The sequence below is a fragment of the Perissodus microlepis genome, chromosome 23, assembly GCF_051167445.1.
Source record: "Perissodus microlepis isolate ML-2025 ecotype Zambia chromosome 23, ASM5116744v1, whole genome shotgun sequence".
NCBI classification, from domain to species: domain Eukaryota; kingdom Metazoa; phylum Chordata; class Actinopteri; order Cichliformes; family Cichlidae; genus Perissodus; species Perissodus microlepis.
The window spans coordinates 8,421,245-8,445,269 of record NC_140482.1 but is presented as its reverse complement, the minus strand read 5'-3'; the positions used below and the strand labels follow the sequence as shown (position 1 = coordinate 8,445,269).

The window sequence follows — 24,025 nt, the reverse complement described above, 5'->3', positions numbered from 1 at the left end:
TCTCAGATTAAAACCAAATGCATTGAAATAGAAATTAGGGTTTCTGTTCCAAAAATATTTAAAAAGAGGGTTTTGGCAAGCGAGGGTACATTTGAATATTGTTCGTCAGGTAGCGGCTGGTAATAGGAGCCCTAATAAGATGCTGAGCTGGATCTGATTCTCATTAATGACCCTCCTGTCTGCTGTCCCTTCAGGAGGCTTAGGAATGAGACCAAAGCTTGTGAGAATAATGAGTAAGCCACAGAGATGTTTTGGGTTTTTTTTGTTTTTTTTTTAAAGAAGATAGAGTTGCTATTAAGTCATGAACTTTGTGGAAAAGGGAAAGAGAAATTTGTTCTTAGAGTAATTGCATTGATCTGTAACAAGGTTTAGCAATGCTGACAAGATGAAAAGCCTGCTACCTCCAAATTCCACAACTGCTAGCCTGCAATTAGTAATGAGAGTAGAAGGGCTAATTGCAGGCTTAGGAAATGGAGTAGCCTGCTTTTTAGGGGTTTTCTAACACCAGCTTTTAATAAAGCCAGGCAATGAGTTCTGTGCTTTTAGAGGATTTTTTTGAGGCCATCAGTAGATATGCTTAGCTGGACAGACTTTGGCTCCTTGTAGCTACCCTACCTCCTTACAGGTGAGACCCAACTAGCAGCCAAAAGCCTTGCAGCACCCTCCCAGATGTACTTAAGCCAAGTGCAGAGCCTTATTCACGTAAACCAAGCCCGGAAGCAGTCTCTATTGCCAACAATCTGGTCTTCGGGATGTCGGCCAATTCCTGGATTCTCAGAGTCTGCAGCTTTGGTGGTCATTAAGAAGCTCAACCGGTAGGTGGAAAACATAGGCAGCAGCACATCAAAAGATATGGTTGACTGCCTTTAGTGGCAAATCTCTGCTGTAAACATTTGCTGCGAGAGACAATCGGAGCCAGCAGGGTTTGCAGCTGCCCACATCTCTCTCCACCTCTCTGCTAATGATTGACCTGGAACCTGTTAGCCACAGAAGCTAATAACTTGTCCACAATAATTATAATTTTAACATCAAAACTAGCAATTATTTTGTCAGAGTGGGTGTTATTTCTCACAAATAGTGGTTATTTAGCAGGTAATGTATAATAACACTAATACCAGTGGAATGATCCCTTTAGAATAAAAAGCAAATCAAATCACACTGTGGCATCTCTAGATTTGGCAGGGATGGGGTATCTCACTGACAGACACATGATTTTGTTCACTTTTATGGCTAGTCATTTAGAGATCTCAAGTCTCAGAAAGTGCTGCCACTGACTGACCTGAATGACATTCAGCTTAGGACTCTATGCCAGACTATTGCATCAGTCCTCGTTTGTCTTTTCGTTGAAGAATGACCAAAGCTGCATGCTAGTGTTTATTCCTGAATGAAGTTAGTACCACCCAGATGTAAAAATCTGAGGTGCGTTAATTTAAAAAAAGGAAGTGAGTGCAGGTTGAGCTACGTTTTTTAAAAACAAAGGTCTCCAGTTGGTGAAAAATGAATCCGGGCACCTGTTTTGCATCTATATCTGTATTGGATCTCTACCTGTATTATCACATTTTGAACGTCTTCTGATTTGAGGGAGGTAAACTTTTTTTTAAAATTGTATTTCAAGGGCACTAGCCTTTTTTCCACTAGTACCTACTGAGCTCGAGTTAACTTGACTCTACTCTGGACCACAGTGTTGGTTTTTGTGTACCCATTTCCCTCATTGCTGGTTTTCAAAAACTCGTTTCAAATGACTCGTTGAGTGACATCATTGACTAGCCAATCCGCTGCTACGACATTATGCCTGCAGTCAAGCCTCATGACGTAGTTTGTCTGTCCATACGCAAACATAGACACCTACAGCTTCTAATGGTGATACTATAACTTGTGAGGATTAAACAGTGGTTTGTAGTCACAGAGTGACCTGGTGGAGAGCCAAACAAGTTACTTGCTCATGCATACAGGAACTGCATTTCATTTTTTGATTTCCTCATTTATGTTTAATGAAGTCTAAATCAGTGAGAAGATGTATTATTTTTTTGGTTTGTTTTCCACAGCTGGACCAGAGGTCTCACTGTATATGAAATACCTCAACTTCATACGCATGAATTCCTTATAGATTATTATAAATGCCAATCAATCAATCGCCCTGATTGAGAATACCTTTTTCTTTGATGCCAGTAATGACTCACACACACTCATGTTTGCAAGACTTTACTACACTGCACTGACATATTCATTTCCTGAAAACGTCTTAACCCATAAACTAAATCCCCAAAAAGGGAAGCTGTGTGAGTAAACATCTTTATGTCCTTATGTCTAACACACGCACACAAAACACATACACACCATGTCTAAGTACACAGAAATTCATCTGCATGGTTGCCATTACTGTCAATAATGAAGTGCCATTTCTGTGGAGGTACTTGTGTGTTTATTTTCTTGAATCCTAGCAGTGACATCTGCTGGTCATTACAAGTAAGAGCCCTGTTTGCAAGACTGCACAGAGAACAAAGCTCCTGCACAGCCAAGCCAAAGACCTACATTAGCAGTTAGACATTAAGAAAAAAGGAAAGCTATTGTACCTTTCTTTTTTTTTAATTTAAGTGTGAAGTGTATTAGAATTTCTTCTGCACAGAGCTGGTGTATTAAAAGCCATTTTAACATGTTACAAATCGGAATGATGTGAAGTCACTAATGCTGTTGTTAGACTTGGGTTTGTTTTGTCTTTGTTGCTGCTGTGCCTCTGTAAGAAATGCTCTCTCATTTTGTACACCCACTCCTGAGGGAGTTGCTGGTATTGCTTATCTTGAAATTCTGCAGTTGCCTATTTGCTTAAAATGCCAAATTGTCAGCAGCAAGCAGCCACTACTGCATGCCCACTACACACACACACACACACACACACACACACACACACACACACCTCCTTGTATATTAGGATGGCAAAAGCCCATAGAGTACATGTACAGCTCCCCAGGGAAGACATAGGCTGTGTCTTTTTGTCTCTGTGTTGTAGTGTAGCCATGAGAAAAAAGATCCTCATGGGACTGCAAGGCCTCTGGACTCACCAGACAAGTACAGCTGCAGTGCACAAACAGCAACCCACTGAACCGACTCTGGCCTGATGGCATGTGCAAAAATGGGACAGTGTTTGCCTAAAGGACAGTGAAGTGGTCTTGTGAAGGAAGGTCAGTGGTTCAACTTCCCACAGGGGGGGAGGGAATGAATGAGCAACAGTTTCCTTGTCTTGCTAAAGTATCATCAAGGTCCCCAACAGGCAGCAAAGAAAAGGCCTGAGCTGTTTAAGTACACTAGTTCACACTAGTTGTCATGTGTTAATACAGTGCGACATCACGAACCGAGGCTGTGGAGAAAAACAACATGAGCTCAGCAAAACCTTCCCTTGACAAAGGTTAATAAAATTGTCCGGACTCAACCTTTTGAGGTACATTTGAGGCAAGCAGCAAAATCCCAAGACACATTAAGTTGCCGCATCGATTGTTTAAAATGTCACACAAACTCTTGTATGGCAACGCCAGAGGATGGGTAAGCGCTTTTGAACTTTGCTCAGATTGTATAAAGTTAAAAGCTGGGGTCAGAATTTAAAAATTTAGATTTTGCTGAAAGTAAAAACTAGTTTTATTAATACAGAAATAATGAATCAGTTAGCCTATGTTGACTCTGTACCAGGCAGGAACGTTTAGAATATAGACCTCCACATAGAATATCAAGAAAATATCTTCTTACTAATTTTGTAGTAGTACAGATGGGCTTATATAATTAGTTGCACCTCTTTGCATAAAATTATTAATCGATATAGACTAGAGCTATTTATCAATAAAAAATAGATGGAATTACCATGAGCAAGCACTTGGCAAAAAGTGGAAAGAAAAACTCCCTTTTAACAGGAAGAAACCTCCAGTAGAACCAGGCGCAATGAGAAGCAGCCATCTGCCACAGCCAGCTGGTTTGTTGTCCCTCCTTCAGATTGTTTCCTCTTTTATTTTGAAATTTAGAAGCTAGTTCCTTATATGGCTCATGGCGTTGTGTGCGCCCTAGCTTTGTTTCTTCCCCACCCTGTGGTATACTATCCTTTTTGCTTGGGTACATTTGGCTTCCTGTTGAGTATTCTCACTGTTGTTACATTCTCCCTGCTGGTGTTCAGAGTTTGGTTTCTTTTAAATTGTTTTTGGACATTCAGCTTACCTGGAGTGCTTTTCATCATCCATGTAAGCTTGGAATAAAATTCAATTATCTTACCTACCTGCTGTGTGCCTCCACAGGTGACAGTAACATTTCAGTTCAATTCAGTTTTATTTATATATCAACAAACCACAACAACAGTCACCTCAAGGTGCTTTATGTAGTAAAGTAAAGACCCTGCAATACAATTTTTCCTAAAAAAAAAAAAAATACATAAATTAAATGTAATAAAAAGTTAAGAACTGTTGGTAAGCAAAAAACTCAGAGCTGCCTATACTGACACGTTATTAAATCTCAAAAATAAGGCTTAAGATACATAGTTACAATACCACAACCCATATTTCCAGCTTGTTTTTTTGTCATAATGAATTTTATGAAAACAGGCAAAGAGCCATCCTAGCTGTGAATTACAAACATACACTCACACACACATGCGTGACTCTGCCATTTGGTGACCTGAAAAATTGTCTTTGTGTCCCTTTTGTTGTTTGCTCAGTGGAGCGCTGGGTAAACTAATTTGCCGTGCTCACGCCACTGAACCGTGTGAACGACACACAGAGCTTCAACTAATGCTACACTACAACAGTCTAGCAGTGAAGCCCCACTGAACCCCTGGCGTCTTAGAACAATTGCTCCTGGAAAAATCAGGAAGAGCCCCCGATGTCCGCGGGAAGTTCACGTGATAAACTTGACAGCTTCCTCTTCTACGGGAAACGTGTAAACTCGAGTGAACTCAGCAGGCTGAAGTCTGAACCTTCTGAAGTGTTTGACGTTAGAACATTTTTTGAATGATTCATGGCTTGACAGAAAAAGCCCACGCTGTCAAGTCCCTGTGCAGCATCTGTTCCTATAGAGTGAAATAGCAGTGAAGTACAATGCTGATGTAAGAATATTGATTACAGCAGCTTTAAATGACTGATTCTTGCTTACAGCACCGAGTGCAACACCTGCCCGAAGGGCACCAGTAACTTTATTCAAAACCAAAATGTCACAGTCTAAACTTATTGAATTTGGGACCGCCTGAATTTTCTCAATATGCGATCTTTATTTTTCACCAGAAATGGCTCCTGGCATTTCTCCTGGATATTTTATGAGATCGACTCTTGACATTCTCACACCGGCGCCATATTACTTAACTGAAGAAAAACAAAAGAGCACACTTTAATGTGAAAAGGAACAATGTTTATTTTTCACTCTCGTACAGACTTAGCTCAGACAGTAGTGACGCAAGCTTTCGTACTGTATTATTTTCCCGTAAAAATATCCACAGAGACTGAACAGATAACATCATGGCCTCATACAAAGTTCAAATGGAAACATTAAATTAAACACAATATTTGCATCATTTACAATGAAACACAGAGTTCAATCTATCGCCAATAAACACAGAATTGAAGCTCATTTGTCCTATGTATTGTGTTTTGAACCAACGTCCGTCAAGATATACAACCAAATCTTTACATTTACAATTTTGTAATGCTTAACAATTATTCAGTGGACTCTAACCTAAATTACAGAGCACATACTGTACTCGATTGTGTTTCTTCTGGGAGGTTTTCTTATACAGATTTGGACTATTTACGTATCAACAGCTAAAACTCACGTTGGCTAATTTTATCCGTTTAAATTGGAGAAATTAAGGAAAAACAAAAAAAAACAAATAGGACCCGGTGACTGAGTGAGGTGAGTTTACCCTACTGACATCGTCATTGTGCAACACGTCTGAGGACAGCCCCCCTGTGCGTGGGTGGTTGACTTAATAAAGTATCTTTTTATAGACAGTCTGAATATAGGTTTGATGACCTGAAGTGTAAAAAGAACATGTAAAGCAGTATGTAGAGATGAGAACACCCTGGTTTTGGTGTAACGGTACTGTGGCACAGATGTGTCCCACTAAATATCCATATGCTCAATTAGCAGAACGTTTAAAAAAAGAAGAAAAGAAAAGAAAAAAATTACACCCAAACGTCCATTTCACACCTAATCTCCAATAATAACCTGTGTCTACAACTGTAACACAATTCACATATTATGTACCACATAAAATAATAATGGCAGGACTTGTATGACTGCCAAAAACAAACTGAACACAATAAGTCCAACACAACACTTTCCCAATATGAATACATGTTAATTGCACCAGAATGCATTTGAATGTTAAGCTGCAAAAAGCATGAATAAAGTATGAACAATGTGCAAAGACAAAGTCTATATTTAAGGGAACGCTGCATTTAATGTTGACCATAATGCTATTTTCTTCTCTGTCACATTTTAAAAATAAGTCTCCATTTATTCTCGTAGCGTAAAACTTATATGAACAGCAATGGCTACTTTGGTTCCTTTTTAATGAGCAAGGAAAAGATAAGAGGGGTGAAATTACTTTACAAAATATACATCTGTAATTCTGCTCTTTCCAACAACCCTGACTGATGAAAGTATACTTTTTGTTTTTATGTGTGCAGTATGTGCAGTTTGAGGGAATTTCAAAATGCAATATCTAAGAAAATAATCTAAAAAAGGCAGGTAGAGAGGAAAATAATAATTGATTGTGGCTTGTATCCTAGTTACCATGGTACAAATATGCTCACCATAGCCCAAAGTGCCTTAGAGTAGACTTTTCTAGTCCAGCACAGTCTTGAGCTAAGACTGATTTAGACTGAGTTATCACAAAGCCTTTCAAAGTCAAGCCCAACATTAACCAGTGTCAGATTTGATTGAGCAAATTTTAATAATAGACAGAAAATCTGTTTGAGAAGCTGTGACAAAGCAACACGTCATGCAATACGTCTTTTTTGCACAGTAAAGCTGCACTAGGTAACTTTGCACAAATGCTAGCAAGTTCTGTTGCTGTCTGAGAAAGTGAAGTTGCCGTGATACTCACATAGACATTTAGCCCAAGACAAACAGGGTGTTATGGCATGTATCAAAGGAAGCCAGCTCGTAAAGAATAAATCAGACATTTGCAAGTCTGGCTTTTTATTAGGACAGTGTGCTTGCTAGCTTCTGATAGAGATGTCATTGCCTCTGGGTACAAAAGTGCATATGAGGAGAATTTATGTTGGGTAAATAGAGCAGAGCTGATTGAATTAAAGAGGATAGATCCCTCTTCTGTTCTCTATCCAAAGATGAGTACTTTCACATCTCTTGCCCAGTGCAGCTTTAAGATACTAAATTTGGGTTGATTTATTTTTGTCTCTGTGTAGCCTTCAGTTGTTGGGTTCCAGTCCCTCTAGATGGTCAGGGATCGGTAGACCAGTAAGAATGGTTAGACACTTGTTCCACACGTTGAACACAGGACACACGGGTTGGATGAAAGAGACATGAAATGTGTGTAGGTGCTGGGAGCCTACAGCATCATAGAAGCTCAGGTATCCGGAATCGTAATCCAGCAGGACCCCAACGCGTCGCAGGTGGGGTGATGGCTCGATCGCTAGCTCCTTGCTGTTGTGACGAACCACCCAGGAGTTGTTGCAGCGGCAGAGCACCCAAGACGCTGAGTTCTTGCCGATCCATTCGTGCTTGGGGGCTGACTTATAGGCTATGCCTACAGCATACCTTGGAAGGAGATAAAATTTCTATTATCATTATTTGGAAACCAAAGACCATCAGTATTTGCTTAGTTGAGTATCTCAGTATTCTGTTCATAATTGAATTTGGTGGTATAAGCAGATGAAGTGGTGAACTGTCAGAAGTAATTGTGAAATGAGGCAAAGCTTTCAATTTCAACATCAATCTAGGTTCCATCCTTCATTTGTTTCCATGACTGAAAAGTTGGGATTGCGGATACAGCTACCTGCGTAGTGTGTCTACACGCATCTTTTGCAACAGGCTGAGGATCTCAGACATCTCTAAGAACCTGCTGCTCCTTTATGCAGAAAGCAACAAACTGAGGTGGTCCAAGCATCTAAATAGGATGGAGCTTTCCTTTTAGAGGTTCTCTGGTCATGCTCGGCTGGGAGGAACCCCAAAGGCTGATCCAGAATACAATAGAGGGATTACATTTGTCATCTGACATAGGAGGATACCTCAGGAGAAAGAAGGAGGGTTGGTGGGGAAAAGTCTGCTTAGCCCCACAACCTAACTTTGAATAAGTGGACAGAAATGCATAGATGGATAGATGTTATCCTCAAACAGAATCCATAAATTATTACTTAAAATGTGTAGCTCTCACCATGTGCTCCCTCCAATGAGAGCTTCCCAGTAGTGACGCCCACTGTCAATATAGACATTTCCCACTACACCGTAGCTGCTCTGGCTGGTGAACCGCTCTTGGCTGTGGCCTTTCTTGGATGTGGTTTCATCTCGCTCCACTGTCAGGTTGTCGTGAGACACTTTCAGCTTCTTGTGAGCAGATTTAGGATCAAGCTTGAACGGTTGGCCTGTTCATAGTAAACGAGATAAATAGAAGAGTTGATTTACAAATGGTTCCCATAATTTGCTAGGAAAAGACAGAGTATACCTGAGTTCTTACTTGACCATAAGGACCATGTAGTTACCAGTAAGAGATTATAGTGAAGACTTTTCCAGCATATGTAATTTCTCTCCTTGACCTACTTACCACCTATGGCAAATATTTAGCAGTCCACCAAATAAATACTAATTAGGGGCTGTGTGTTTACAGACAGGAAAAAAAAAGACTCAGGACTATTTCAGTCTTTACTATCTTACTGTTTGTCTTTAAAGTCCCTGGTTCACTGCTTCTGCTCCCCGCTTGGTTAATAGCCTTCACAACAAAGATATACTTGGTGCCACTCTGCAGACCGTGCACTGTGTAGTGGTTCTGCTTGATGTTGGGAACAATCATCCAGCTTTCCAAGGAGTTACAGAGACCTGAGAGTGGAGGAAAAAAACAAAAAAGTCATGTCAGATTTAGTAAATAGACAGTTAATTCACTTAAATTATAATTCATTGTATTTATTTTTTGCATTATGCGACTCTATAGGACAAAGTCTAGAATGAAAATGAAACTGAAGTGCTGAAGAATTCATATAACTGCAGGCATTTCTCCTTAAAATAACTCACAAATAACAGAAAAACTATTTACTTAAGAGTTCCCTGGAAGAATAATGCATCGCTGTGTGAAAGGACGGTGAACAAAATAACTGGTTGTGTGCAACCCCATGCCAGTGGAAACAGGTGAGAGGGTGTGAAAAGGCACATGAGGAAACTATTCACACCTCGTTGACTTCATAGCTGCACTGTGCTCCCTCTGCTATGTGTGTTTGTGTGTCTTTGGTATGTGCTTTTTATTTAATGGCACTTCAGAGCTGCTGCACAACCTCCTAAGGCATATGTGTGTATATGTGGGTGTACATTTTCCCTCCATTTCATGTCTTTGTTTGCCTGCTAATTTACTCGGGAAGTTGCCACTGCTCGTTGTTATCCATCCATAGATGGAAACCAGTGTTTTGGGTGTGTGTGTGTGTGTTTTTTAAATAATGAGCACCCACAATGCAGATTTTAATGTCACTGTCACATAAACTGTTATGCCACATTCTAACAAAGACCTCTAAACAAACAAAAATATCATCGGGTGCGCTGACACTGAACACAAAGTCGTTTAAATATTTGTTTTACCTTTTAAAATGTTAAAGGAAGAGAGGAAATGAAGAGTCATATTCATTTACGAAATGAAATGGAAGAATTTCTGCAGTTATGTAAAGATAATTTGCAGCACAGGCCTAAAACTAACCTGTATATTATGGAGCCCTACAAGGGACATTGGACAAAAAAATGAAGATGAACTTTTGTGAGATCTCGCAAAGCTTTTGCGAGATCACGCAAAATAGGCCGCATCCTTCAGAGGCCGCATTTGAAGGCTGATTATGTCACAGCCAGGCGAAGACGGCTGTCCCAATTCGAAGGCTGCTCCAAATGCATCCTTCATTTCCCCGAATTTCATGGATGGGTCGGGTGTATCCTTCGTGGCCCAATCTATCCCAGAATTCATAATGTGGCGCAGCCAATTCCAGTTTCCAACAATGGGGGCAGCTATTACTCTTTCTGGGTCACAAAATACGCTTTTAAGATATTTTCAGGCGAGAATGTAGCTGTGTAAACTTCAAATATCTGCTCGGTTTATCAAGACATTTAACACTTGCAAAAGTGCTCCGAGGTTTTCAGAAACGCCTTTTACCCACCAGCTCAAACCTGACCAGGAGGTCGAGGCCCACTAGAGCTGGCGAGAACACCGCACTCCCAGTACATCGTGCCTGGACCTCCCGGTCAGCTTCAAGCTGGCGGCCTCCGAAGGGATGCAGCCTATTTTGGAAGATCTCACCAAAGGTTTGCGGGAAAAAGTAACTTGAGATCTCGCAAAAGTTCATTTTCATTTTTTTTTCTCTAATGTCCCTTGTGGGGCTCCGCAGTATATTGTAAACTCACATATGCTAGCTTAATTCTTTCAGAAATGATAGCTAGACAGTGAGATAGCCTTGATGACTAACTTTAGCTAACGCAAAAACATATCTTGTCAAGGTGATTATAGATGATAGTTTGTTATGTAATATATAATTCACTGATTATGGAAGAAAAAGCATCTAAAGTCAGGCTAACAAAAGCTAGCTTAGCATAAAAGTATGATCTGTTAATAATATAATATGGTCTAGTAAAGCTACTTTCAATATTCTGAATTATTTATATTGACAATAATGTGCTTAGTAAATGAATAATCATAATGAAAGTAGACAGGCACCTAAATTCATTAATTATCCGTTTAGGCTAATATGTTATACATGTATTTGTGTGTACTTTGTTTTTGAATGCAATTTAAATTCCTTTGGAGGAAAAAGAAACAATGGAATGTAGTTAACTGAAAATCCTGAATCCTGAAAATTATTAAATCCATGATGCTAAAGACTAAAGGCAATATTAGTGTATGCCACCATGCAGTTATTATTTAACTACTGAGGAAGCTACTGACACTACAACAAGCTAAAAGACCTCTAAGACTAAAAAGCAGTTTGTGCATGATCTTGTCATGTATTTCCCACTGGAAATTAGATTCAGAAGGCTGTACAGAACAATTAGAAGGATAATGTTTTCACTGTTCCATTCCATAAAATTACAATACTTCTACTTCCTGCATAGTGATACAACTCAATTTCCACAAGGGGGAAACTTCTTGCACATGACTTGAATGCCAAAAGCAACACCTCTGACATTACCAGACCTGATAACAAGAGGAGAGAAAAATCACGCTGTCTTCTTGAATGGAAAGAGACAGAAATGTGAAAGCAAGAGAAGAAATGAAGTGTCAAATGAGTTTAATGGCTGTCATTTTTAAATACTCTTTAATCTGTGAAGTAATGACAAGGCAATGGCAAAGGTGTAACCTTACATAGATGGGAAGGAAAAAAATAAAGGAAGGGTGTAACCCAAAAGTATCAGGAGCTGAGTGAAAAGGAGGGAAACAAAGCATGGGAACCAAGAAAGGAAATGGAAAAAGGTACTTTTGCTGTTAGGTAATTCTGTTTGAATGTTAGAAAGGATTTCAAAAAGAACAGATGAAAGACAGAGAAAAGGCGGTTTGATTGAAAGGGAGCAGGGGATCTCGCCTTCAGATGCCCTGACACCATTTTCTTCCTTGTAGTTGTTGCTCACTTGAGTGTGCTCATGATTGTCTAGGGCTTGTGTGTATTTGAGCAAGAGTGAGTATGTCGGCATATACTGCCTGTCTGTTGTTGCTCTACGAGACATTGTGTCACTTAACGTGTGTCAAGGATGCCGATTCGTTTCCCAGCTGTCATCCCTCCTGACACATCTCACTCCTTCGATGCCACTTAAACCTAAATGTTTCACATGTTTCAGTGTAAGAACTCTGCGTTTCCAGTGAAGTCTAATCTTTTACTGAGTGCTCTTCATGCATTCTGGATTTGCTATTGTCAAATCTTATCCCTCTTTCATCCTTCACAAGCTACAGTCATTTGATGTGTGACAACATCAGGGTGATAGTAGCATAAAGGCCAGAGGCTTCACTTCAGGAGCTTCCACTTCCACTCCAACGCTATCTTAGAAAAGCACTTCAACTCCCATCTGCCTAAGGGGAGCTAGTGGCCAGCAGTAGGGCAGCATAAATGTACAGAGTTGATCTTAGGTCTGACGAGGATGCCTCCTGGACGCCTCTTAGGTGAGGTGTTTCAGGTATGTCCTGCCAGGAAGAGGTCCTGGGGCAGACCCAGAACTCACTGGAGAGGATATATCTTTCAGCTGGTTTGGGAATGACTCGATGTGCCCTCGGATGAGGTGAGATGACTTGTCTAGAATTAGGGTTAGGGCTTGGTTTTGGATGTTTCAAGGTGGATGCGTTTAGAAGGCCCAATTGACATTGGTATGGGGCAGAATAGGGCTTTCTGGCACTACTTTGTCTACTTTCAAGGTGCATGGAGAGGAGAAGAAAATCTAAAGAAGTTAAAAGTCTATCAACACTTTTATAATAACTTTAGTTCTTGACCAAGCCATTAAAGCTCGTGGCCCTCATCACGGTCATCCCTGATGTCTGTAGTGCACCCGTGCATATAGACAGCTGTCACTGGATTACTGTGATGATGAGTAAAATTAAACTACCATAAAAGTGTCAGCATTCAAACATAACATGATTCTTAGACAAGTTTTGATCTTCTTAAAGGATATGTGAATGTTTATTCACAATTCAGCGTGACAGATGGAAATTACATCAATCTGTTTGCATTCACATTTACCAAGTTAGTACTGCTAAAAGGATTGCTTTTTTTCCCCACAAATTACATTAATTGGATACTTAGGAAATGGAGTTGTACCTTAATTACTTAATGGAAGCCATTAAGGTGCTTTAAGACCCTGAATGTGGCGCTCAATGGGTCGCTTCAACCTCTCTCCTTCCCCCTGGGAAGTTTTTTTTTATGCAGTTCAAAAAGCTTTTCCCTACAAACGACTCACCATCTTTCAACTTTCTTTTTTATTTTGCTAATGCTAATGAATTCACCCCCATAACCTCTTATTTTCTTTATTGTAGCTGGGACCTTAAAAATAACTACTAAAATAAACTTTGTAGATTGGTTATCTGAGCTGGGTTATATCTTTATGTATTTATTCATTCTTGTGCTTTCAAGATTTGAAAAACCATTTAGTTCTTATCTGATTCCAGCATTCATTTCATACTTACTGGCAATGTTGGACTGTCCGGTGAAAATAGCATACTGGAGCTCATAGGACGTCACAGTGAATTCATCATCTGACGTCCAGTGGGCAGTGATCGTGTCATAGGACGCCGTGCACAGTTCTTCCCTTATGCACGGAGCACTTGGAGCTGCAATGATTGAAGAAAAAAAATCATCGTCTCAGGCCCTAATTTTAGATTGTGTTTGGATAAAGTTACAAATTACATTAGCGATATTCCAAAGTGATGACACACTCAAAGGTTGTCAGCTGTTACAACGGTAGCCCTGATTAACCTTGTACGTGTTCATTTGCTTCGATTTATGAGTCTACAAGCTTCATTACACATAGGACTGAGGATGCTCTTTCTAATAGAGTGGTAGGCTGAGCATTAAAAGGAAGGCAGCAGCAAAATAATAAACAATTCAGATAAAAAGCAGATCGCATTAACAGCAGGAACAGTAAATGTAACAGCCCTTTTTAGGAGTAACAAATGCGAGTCGTTACATAACCAGAGATGTTAGATTGGCTCTCTTCCACTCATGCATTGATTCATTGGAAAACTTCATTATGTTATAACTGTTTTTGTTCCACAGAGAAATAAATACAATGAATCACTCTTGTATTCAGTGCATGAAGCCTCTCGGTAGAAAGAGATAGAAACAGAATGGACCGAGGTAAAGAAATAAAGATACAAAGGCACAGCTTAAATTGATTGTAAAGCCACTTCCTATCTCTTTCTCTGTCTGTCACTCGCTCCCTCTCCCGAGCCTTCTGTCATGAGTGGCTGCACATAGTGGAGTGATTCAGACTGATTCACTTAGTGAAAAGGCCCTCCAGCGAAGCCCTCATGCATCACAGAGAATAAATACGAGCCAGCCACTTTCACAGACCTTCAAAACCCACTACACTACCTCGTTTTTGTCCCCACCAAGCTCCATAATTCATGCAGTGACATTTTGATGGGGCCTTGCAAATAGGGCATCGGAAATTAATGTTGAAAATTAATTTTAGAGTTAATAGGCTGGGGTCTGTTCAAATGCAATGCTTGAAGAAAACCGAGACATCAAACGATTTTTTTTAAATCCTAAATTAAAGCATGAATATAATCTTAATTGGAGGCAATATTTGAGTTTCACAGTCCATGAGAAACTGAATCGTGTAATCAAAGGGCTACACTATAGATTAAGACTATACATTAGGTCATGGATTCAAAGAAAGAAGCCATCAAAAGATGATGATAATGAGGATGAACATGAACAGCAGTTCTCAGTGATTGTCACTACACATTTTGAAAATTAGTTGTCTGGTTAGTCAGTATAATCTGTCCTGTCTTCCACCTCTGTTGTTGTGATTTAGCACCGTATAAATAAAATTGAATTGAACTGAATTGAATCTTAATCAGCAGACGTCCATTTGAAAAATGGAGGTTAAACATAAAGGTTTCCCAAGCAGAAAGTTCTGGGTTTCTGGGTAAAAATAAAGCCTGCAGTTCCTTAAATGGCCACTTGAGGCTATCTTCAAATGCAAAGACTTCCATGTTAAAAGGCTGAACTTTACAGCAGAATAAACATCTTTACTGCCTGATACAAAAGACACTTTGCGTCTTAATGCCAAATTACTCCCTTTTGGAGTCACCCACCTGAATTGTATCTAGGCTATTGGGGTCAGATTTAGTTGAATAGGCAAAATAGAATAGGCAGATATTCCCATTTTCTACATGCCACCCTGTCACTGTCCTCTCTTTGTAAATACTTAAAATTTTAATTTAACCTTTAGGGCCCTACATGGTCAAGCTCCCCAGTACATATCTGACCTGCTGAAACCGCATTCCTCTTACCGAGCTCTAAGGTCATCAGGTCAGAGACTGTTGGTGGCCCCACGCACTCGATTTAAAACTCGTGGTGGTCCGGCCTTTCAGGCAGTGGCACCAAGGTTGTGGAATTCTCTCCCACTGGTTTTACGCTATATAGACTCCATTGATTCTTTTAAAAAGCAGCTAAAGACATTTTCATATAGGCAAGCTTTTAATTAATTTGTTGCTTTTATGTTGTATTTTACTGTTTTACATTGTTATTTGTTGTATTTCCATTTTTTTCATTTTCTTTGTTGTAAAGCACTTTGTGATTTTTATCTGCAAAAAGCGCTATAGAAATAAATTTTACTTACTTACCAACAGCATTTTTTTTTCCTCCAATACCCACTCTACACTAACGAAACACATTAGTTAAGCTGGCCCATAGTCTACTAACCAGTGTTCTAGCATTTTATTTGAATGCTACTTGGCACTAATTAGCAGTGATCTGTATAGTACATTGAATGCCTGCCAAGCTTGTTAGCATTAGTTGGTAACATAGCACATCACCCAAACACAGTCAGGCTATGATTTTTACCAGTGAGGTAATCCAGATTCTCCAACAGCTTCTTCTCTCTAGTAAAGTCCAGGGCAAATGTGTCGAAGGTGTCAGTCAGGTGTATCTCAGGGATCAGCACTTGGGTTGATGCAGTAGCCATGGAAACCCTATATCAGGACCATTAGATACTTGTAATACACATTTCATATGAACTAGTCAGTTTAAGTTATTTTGTAATTGTATATGTATGTGTTAGGGGTGTTTTTGAAGGGTAGACCACCCCAAAATAGATTTTAACTGGACTTGAAAAAAAAAAAGCATCGCTCATGTCAACATCACAAGTGTTAGCGATACAGTGACAAGCATTTTTAGCATTTTGCAAAGCATTGTACATAACATCCATATATAGAATTAACACCTCAACAGTTGCTAAATAAAAACACAAACTCCCAATCTAAAGAAAATCATCTTCCTAATTAGTGAAGCTGTGCATATTAGATTCTGATTGAAACACTGCTTTTATATGAAGGACTAAAGGATAATGATTTCTTTTTATATCACCCCTTTTGTTTCTCCTGAGGATGCACATATTGGAGAGCAGGTTTTGTTCTCAATTGCCAAATCAATTAGTCAGAGAGCTTAAGCAGGGAACGGAATAAGATTATGCTAAATAGAAGATGAAATCCCACTCTACTTGTTTTGGCTGTTGGCGAAGTTATGTACACAAAGTTTTCAAACTGTTTTTCACCATTTGTGTGGTTGCAGTCTTTAACCTCTCCCTTAAGCTAGATTTCAACATGCTGAGCTGAATAATTAAGGCATGCGGTCAGTGTGTGGGCTGTCTGACCTCTCATTGATGCTCTTGGCTGTCTGCAGAAAGCGAGCATGATCGGTTTCTTTCAGCGTTTGATCGGCCTGTGTTATGAGGGCTGTGGACCTCTCTATGCATTGCTTGCAGTTGGAGATCTGTTGGGCGAGCTTCCGAAGCCTCTGTGCCTAGAAAGTGTGAAAGAGAAAGTCACAGAAAAGACTATCAGGAGGAATCGGAATGGATGAAACAGTGGTTATGCAAGTTAAGGTGTTTTGAGTCATTATGGCTGATAACATAATCAGAGCTGATGGCACGAAACGTCCCAGAAATATGGGGTTTTATGGGCGCAAGAAGATGGATGTTAACATTTTGAAGTCACTCATACATGAAAAGGTCAAATCCATGGTTGACTAATGCAGGTAGTCATCAAATTCTGCATGTTTTCTTCTACTGGTATTAACATCACAGAAGGTTAACAAAGGGCATGAACATACCCATCATCCATAAATAAAATCACAGGACATTTAGTTTAATGGCTTTCACTTTACTTGTCTCTTTTTCCACAATCTTTTTGCACCTGACACTTCAAGGTAATGTTTTGGACATAGCTACCCATAATTGGTTGGTTTCCTAAATTCTGTTTTGAAGCCTCGAGGAAACAGACTTGACAACGAGATTGAAAAGTCATTAGGCATTGAGCACATTTATCCGCTATTTTGAAAAAGGGAAAAAAAGACTTTTGAAATAGACTTTTTATTTTATTCAGTATGACATAAAATTAGTGACTGACCCATTAACTTAGCAGGATAGCGTTTATAGGTGTCATAGGGGCTCATTTGCTTTCCCATAGACTTCTATAGAACGACTATAGAAAGGCTTTTTGCAACCAGATACTGGCTATCTCGTGGCCTTCGAATAGAATGGTGGTTTAAGACAGCAGTCCCCAACCTTTTTTGTACCAAGGATGGGTTTATGTCCTACAATATTTTCACAGACCGGCCTTTAAGGTGTTGCAGATAAATACAACAAAATCAAACCAGTACCGGTACCAAAAAAAAGAAGATTTATTCATAACGCACGGGAAACGACCCAGGGAAGCAGAGTTAACGATAAAAACAATTAAAAAAAATTATGCTAAAATTGCTGAGAACCATGAATTTCACACCCAAGCTTCAACTCTCACGGCCCGGTACCAAACGACTCACGGACTGGTACCGGTCTGGGGGATTGGGGACCGCTGGTTTAAGACACTTCTGCGCTGACTTAATTTTTCCAGCTTGGAAGCTACGTCCATGGTTTATCTTGTGTATGCCAATAAAAATGTATGAATTCAATTATTCATATGAATCATTTTAAGGGCATTCATTCTGGTAGGGAAATCTGAAATCGTGTTCATTATTTGAGTCACTTTACCCTACCTACCTTGTTGCTCATCTGCAAGATGCTTTGCAACCCACCAAACGAATATAACAACATGTCTCTTGTTTTCTGTGGTTGGAGATATGGGTGTATAGGTCTTATTGCCGCACTACTAGAGCTACCATCAAAAATAAATTGTTGCATATAAAAAAAAACCCAAAACATTTTTTCTTGGCTGGAGTAGTCCTCAGAAGCTCCATATAGATTTAAAATCTTAACAAAAGAAGAGTAAATAAAGAGCACACAGGGTGCTTGGCAAAATGTTTTCTTTCAATATCAGCTAATCTTCTCATGCCCCAGCTAATCTTAACTTTTTCAGAGCTGTCAGTGATTCTGCTAAATGCAAATCTGGGATTTTAGATGGCCTCGTTTGCTCCTCGGTTTCATTTTCTTTCCCTGTCAGCAAAGATTTCAGGAGACAGATTTAGGTCAGTGGTTGCATTGAGGTCAAAGGACATTTCATCAGCAGCTTGGCTTGCAAAGAACCCAAGATACTGTAATCCTGACTTAAGGGCACTGAAAATTTCCTTCAATTGCTAGTCATTATTACTACAGAAACTTTGTCTCAGAAAAGACAGTGTTGAGTTGTTTTTGAGTATGAGCTAACACAAACACCCAAAATCAATTTGTAAGAATTCTGTTGGTCTATAAACAATGATCCATCCATCTGTATCCATTTCTCTATTTGCTGCAAAATCCTAACAGCTGAAAGCCTAGATTACATGGTAAAAAAAAACACCCATCCCTAGTGCATTCCAAGTCTCATTAGACGGAGCTTAAAGAAATCATCTGTGTTTAGAGTACGAGAAAGAGTGCCGTCCCATATGCTCTGGGATCTGCTTTTGGGCAGTCTGTCTGTTTTTCCCTTCTGTTGAATATGTGTTGAAGGGTTTGCCGTCTGTTGGAAGAGTAAGGATCAGGTCAAGCAACTGTGATGATGCATTGTGTTGAATAGAAAATGAGGTCTGATGATATCTTAAATTGATGTCAGAGAGTTTAAATTGGGATTAATAAAAGCTTGGCCTTATAAGTCAATCAACTCTAGCAAAACACAAGCTCTAAATTGTAGTTCTGTGTAGATATTAAACACACAGCATGAATGAGGGAATCCATTTGTTTCACAGGTTATTACAGCTGCAGACAATGTTCACTCTCGGAGGATTATTATGTGTGCTTGAGCAATTGATAGATGGACTGAAGCAGCATTTTAATACTAAATGAAAGTTGTAAGAAAGATTGAGAGAATATGTAGGGAAAGCTTGTTATAAATACAGCATTTATAGCAAACAAATGGTGTCACAGTCCTCACCCCTCTGAGCGTTCTATGGGCAGAAATCTGTGCCATCAGAAACTGAATTTGAATAAGTTAAATTTGAATTTGAATTGCTCGGATTGAATCTGAATTGTAACTTGAATAAATGCTTTTAAAAACTGAATATGAATTAGCCTAATTTGAAATTCAATTTATTGGTTTGAAAATGATCATGACTAAACTGAAATTGAATTTTATAGTTTGAAAATGAATTCATTTGCTTTGAAACTGTATTTTATCCTTTAAAAATTTAGCTCTCGAATAATTTCAGATTCACTTATCACCATTCAGTTTCAGTTCTTAAATTCAATTTCAGTTCCAAAATTCAGTTTTTTTGGGACTTACATCCGGTTCCGGTTCAAGAGTAATCGAGCTCAGATTAATAGAACTACGTTTTACTAGCGGACCGAAAGTGTTACTGATGGGAATCTACAACGTCTTGAGCTGAATTAAGACTTCAGAAGTCATTCGTCATGTCGAATGACCAGCGGATAAACTCTCAGGTTGGTAATAAATGTATTACATGTATAAGAACAAGCGTCATGTTAACAAATGATAGCCGTACAGTAACTTTTATGCTTATTGTAGCTGTTAGCTAAAAACGCTAATTTAGCGTAGTTTGCCCTGGATTCAGCTTTGACAAACAAATATGATCGACTGTTTCTAGTAGAATTCCAAAGTTGTCATCTTGTACCCTGTCAGAGCCCTGTATGCTTGCAGAGACCCCTACAGTAGGGAAACATGCAAAACGGTGTCCAAACCTTTGTATTTTATCTTTATTTATGTCTTACACAGCATCCCAACTCTTTAGCTAACTTAATAACTTTAGCTAAAGTGAATAGTTAGTCTAATTCATTAGTTATTAATTAATTATTAGTGCAGCGTTACTGGATCACCTCTGTTTGAAGTGATATGATATGTGACTATCACTGTGTTTAACTACCATAATAATTCTTAGGGTACTGAGTGCATGCTTAATTAGTTTTTGTTTTTTTTTTTTAACATACTGCTCCATTACTATGTTTGACAGGCTGAAGTTGTTGGGTCACCTCCTAAGTCGACCATCTTTTACAGGTGTTTTGTGCCAGAAATGGAGTGTCCACTGAAGACTGAAGATACTGAATCTCTACACCTTGCCATTGATCCCTCTTGTGCCTTCATCTAGACAAGAGTCATTAACTTAACCACTCTCACATGCTCTGTACCTACATCACCTTCCCTGACAGTCGTAGCTGGGCTCATCTGAGGGTGAAATTATAAGAATGTGTTATTTTGCAAAGTGCTCTCTAGGGTTCCTAAATAAAATATGGCATTGAGGTCATTTCTTTTGAATTAATCCCTTCTTCTGAAATATAAGAACCTCTCCTGGTTTTAATGGCACTTTGGATTTCCTTACCTTCTGTTCCACTCCCAACCCCAAATAGATGCTGACAAGCTGACACAGTAACATGGAAGAGGGAAAGAAGTTGGAAAGGACTACTAGAAATAAACCTAATGCCTAACAATGTAAAATAAGAACAATAATAATAATAATAAAGGTAAAAGATGAAGTAACAAGTTTTTAGTTTTTTGTTTATTCCAAATGACCATCCAGATGTCTGTGACATGTGATGACAAACACCATAATGGAAGGCCTTTGTCATCACATGCTTAAACTCATCATATATTTTTGCATATGCTGAACAGGCAGTCAGACATGCTGTAGCTGTGGGGTAGAAAACTGCATGAACACCATACGGCAGGGGTCTCAAACTCCAGTCCTCGAGGGCCGCTGTCCTGCAACTTTTCTATGTCCCTGTTGCAGCACACCTAGTAGGTCATTAGGAAGACTATAGAACTTGACTGCATGCTGAGTTGGCAATTCAGCCATTTGATTCATGTTACAGCAGCTCATGAGTGAATGAACATGGTGCAATAAAAGTATTTTTAGAAGTATATGTTTCCAAATACATACATTTACTTAAATTTACTTGAGTAGGGTTAGGGGTTGCCACCTCAGCATGCAGTCAAGTTCTATACTCTTGCTAATGACCTACTAATTGTATTCAGGTGTGTTGCACCAGGGACACATGGAAAAGTTGCATGACACCAGCTCTCGAGGACTGGAGTTTGAGACCCCTGTCATACGAAATATGACAGGTGTGGTTGAACTGCATGAAGACTCTGAAGTTTCTCTTCTCTTCTGGCAGGACAGGAATGTAGCCTTGTCTTGTGAGCCACCGTAAGGGTGTACTTGGAGTTGAACTGTCACCAGCCTCAGGCTCTTCACCTTTTCAAAGACAAAGCAGTCATTTAGATAAAATATTAGATATTGTTTACCTGTAAATGCACAAAGTAAATTTAGAAATGTAATTATTGTCAAGAGTGAACAAGCACTGACAGTGTAATCTACAGCTGTGGCCAAATGTTTAGAGAATGAGAAGTGTTGTTTGTTTATTTACAAAGTTTGCTGTTTCAGTGATAGTTGTATATCATATTATATCACTTCAAACAGATGTGATCCAGTAATGCTGCACTAATGAATTAGACTAACTATTCACTTTAGCTAAAGTTATTAAGTTAGCTAAAGAGTTGGGATGCTGTGTAAGACATAAATAAAGATAAAATACAAAGGTTTGGACACCGTTTTGCATGTTTCCCTACTGTAGGGGTCTCTGCAAGCATACAGGGCTCTGACAGGGTACAAGATGACAACTTTGGAATTCTACTAGAAACAGTCGATCATATTTGTTTGTCAAAGCTGAATCCAGGGCAAACTACGCTAAATTAGCGTTTTTAGCTAACAGCTACAATAAGCATAAAAGTTACTGTACGGCTATCATTTGTTAACATGACGCTTGTTCTTATACATGTAATACATTTATTACCAACCTGAGAGTTTATCCGCTGGTCATTCGACATGACGAATGACTTCTGAAGTCTTAATTCAGCTCAAGACGTTGTAGATTCCCATCAGTAACACTTTCGGTCCGCTAGTAAAACGTAGTTCTATTAATCTGAGCTCGATTACTCTTGAACCGGAACCGGATGTAAGTCCCAAAAAACTGAATTTTGGAACTGAAATTGAATTTAAGAACTGAAACTGAATGGTGATAAGTGAATCTGAAATTATTCGAGAGCTAAATTTTTAAAGGATAAAATACAGTTTCAAAGCAAATGAATTCATTTTCAAACTATAAAATTCAATTTCAGTTTAGTCATGATCATTTTCAAACCAATAAATTGAATTTCAAATTAGGCTAATTCATATTCAGTTTTTAAAAGCATTTATTCAAGTTACAATTCAGATTCAATCCGAGCAATTCAAATTCAAATTTAACTTATTCAAATTCAGTTTCTGATGGCACAGATTTCTGCCCATAGCGTTCACCTCACCTTCCCCTCTTTGATCTTGTTCTCGATGATCTGCCTCCTCTGCTGAATAATGTCAATCAGGACGTCACACTCCTCCAAGAGCTTGCCCTCCTGGCGGGACGCGTTCACCTGAGAAACCAATTCACGGCGAGTATTAGACAAACAAAGAGACTGATGAAAGGTGTGGATGGGGTATATAGAGGGATGTATGTTTAGTGATTCCACATCATGTCCACTGAGGGACAGGGTGTTATTTTCATCCATCAGCCAGCCCTCCTGTCTGGAAGCAAACACTTGACGAAGATGGGGCATATTCAGCTATTTTGCCTCCTGCTGGCTAGAGGGCTGAATGATAAGGAAAGTAAGCGGGAAGCACTATGTCTGTAAGAAAGCACACATGACTCTCAGCAATATGCTGTGCAAGGGTAATGAAATGAGCTCTTATACACGGTACAGTGTATATATATTTGCCTTTTTATCTGAGTGTGAGAATTCTGAATGTGAAAGAAATGTACAGTAGGTTTATGTTTTTGCTGTTTTATATATTAAACAAGTACATAAAAACGTGAAGCGACGTACAAATAGACCTTGTGGAAAATCTGACTCTCTAAGCAACTTCAATAACAGAAGTTGCTTTTCAAATTCAACAAAGGGCATTTGTGAACTGTCACAGACATGTAGATATCTATATCAAAATGCCCAATTCACAGCAGAGATAAGCATGTTCACAGGCTGATAAACTAAAGTATTTTTGGTCTTATTTTCCCCTTCATAAAAACTCTACTTCCTAACTCATAACTAGTTATCCATTATTAGAAGTGTGGCAGCTTTCAGAGGCAGGTTGGCTAGCTACAAACTGGATGGCTAGCTCTTTGCTAATCATCGGTTCAGCTAATTTAAATCAAAGATCTAAATCTTCAAACTGTGTTTGAGATGTTGGTGCCTTTTGAATCATTTTTAATGCAATTATCTGACAAATAATATGCCATGCTCTTCCACTAATTTTACTAAACAGGCGTTCTATCTATTGTAGCTAACCTAGGTTAGTTAGCTTGCTAAAGAAGCTAACTAGTCAAGAATACTTATTATTCTTGACTAGTTAACGTGCTAAAGAAGCTAACTAGTCAAGATTACTTATTATTCATGACAAACAAAAATATGCAGCAACTTTATTTTTACAGATGCTGTCGTGTAGCATTTAAGGGGAATGGAATATAAAGGTGATTACATCTAAACAGTCAAATTATTCTTTTCATATACAGACATATATACCTACAATCATTGTAGGTATATATTATGGAATTCACAATATGGAATTCCAGTGTAGAGCCTAGTAATATCCTAAGTGAGCAGCAGTATTATAAAAGGAGCATAATTAGCCTAATTTCAGTCTGTGGACTGAAACATCTGTGTGCCTCAAATCCCACTGATGGCAGTTAACTTTAA

At 39.0% G+C, this 24,025-nt stretch overlaps 1 protein-coding gene across 2 annotated transcripts in view; it reads right to left on the bottom strand.

Moving 5' to 3' along the window:
* Positions 1 to 5,354: 5,354 nt before the first annotated feature.
* The window catches only part of LOC146360919 (E3 ubiquitin-protein ligase Midline-1-like), an 87,228-nt gene continuing 68,557 nt past the window's right edge, over positions 5,355 to 24,025 (bottom strand). For both annotated transcript variants that reach the window (XM_084920522.1, XM_084920523.1), the window contains exons 4-10: positions 22,601 to 22,708; positions 16,531 to 16,679; positions 15,723 to 15,850; positions 13,337 to 13,480; positions 8,863 to 9,024; positions 8,366 to 8,573; positions 5,355 to 7,749 (exon numbers count right to left, since the gene is read on the bottom strand). In XM_084920522.1, the coding sequence (XP_084776648.1) occupies positions 7,401 to 7,749; positions 8,366 to 8,573; positions 8,863 to 9,024; positions 13,337 to 13,480; positions 15,723 to 15,850; positions 16,531 to 16,679; positions 22,601 to 22,708 (1,248 nt within the window). In that variant the 3' untranslated portion in view covers positions 5,355 to 7,400. The remainder of the gene's footprint in view (positions 7,750 to 8,365; positions 8,574 to 8,862; positions 9,025 to 13,336; positions 13,481 to 15,722; positions 15,851 to 16,530; positions 16,680 to 22,600; positions 22,709 to 24,025) is intronic.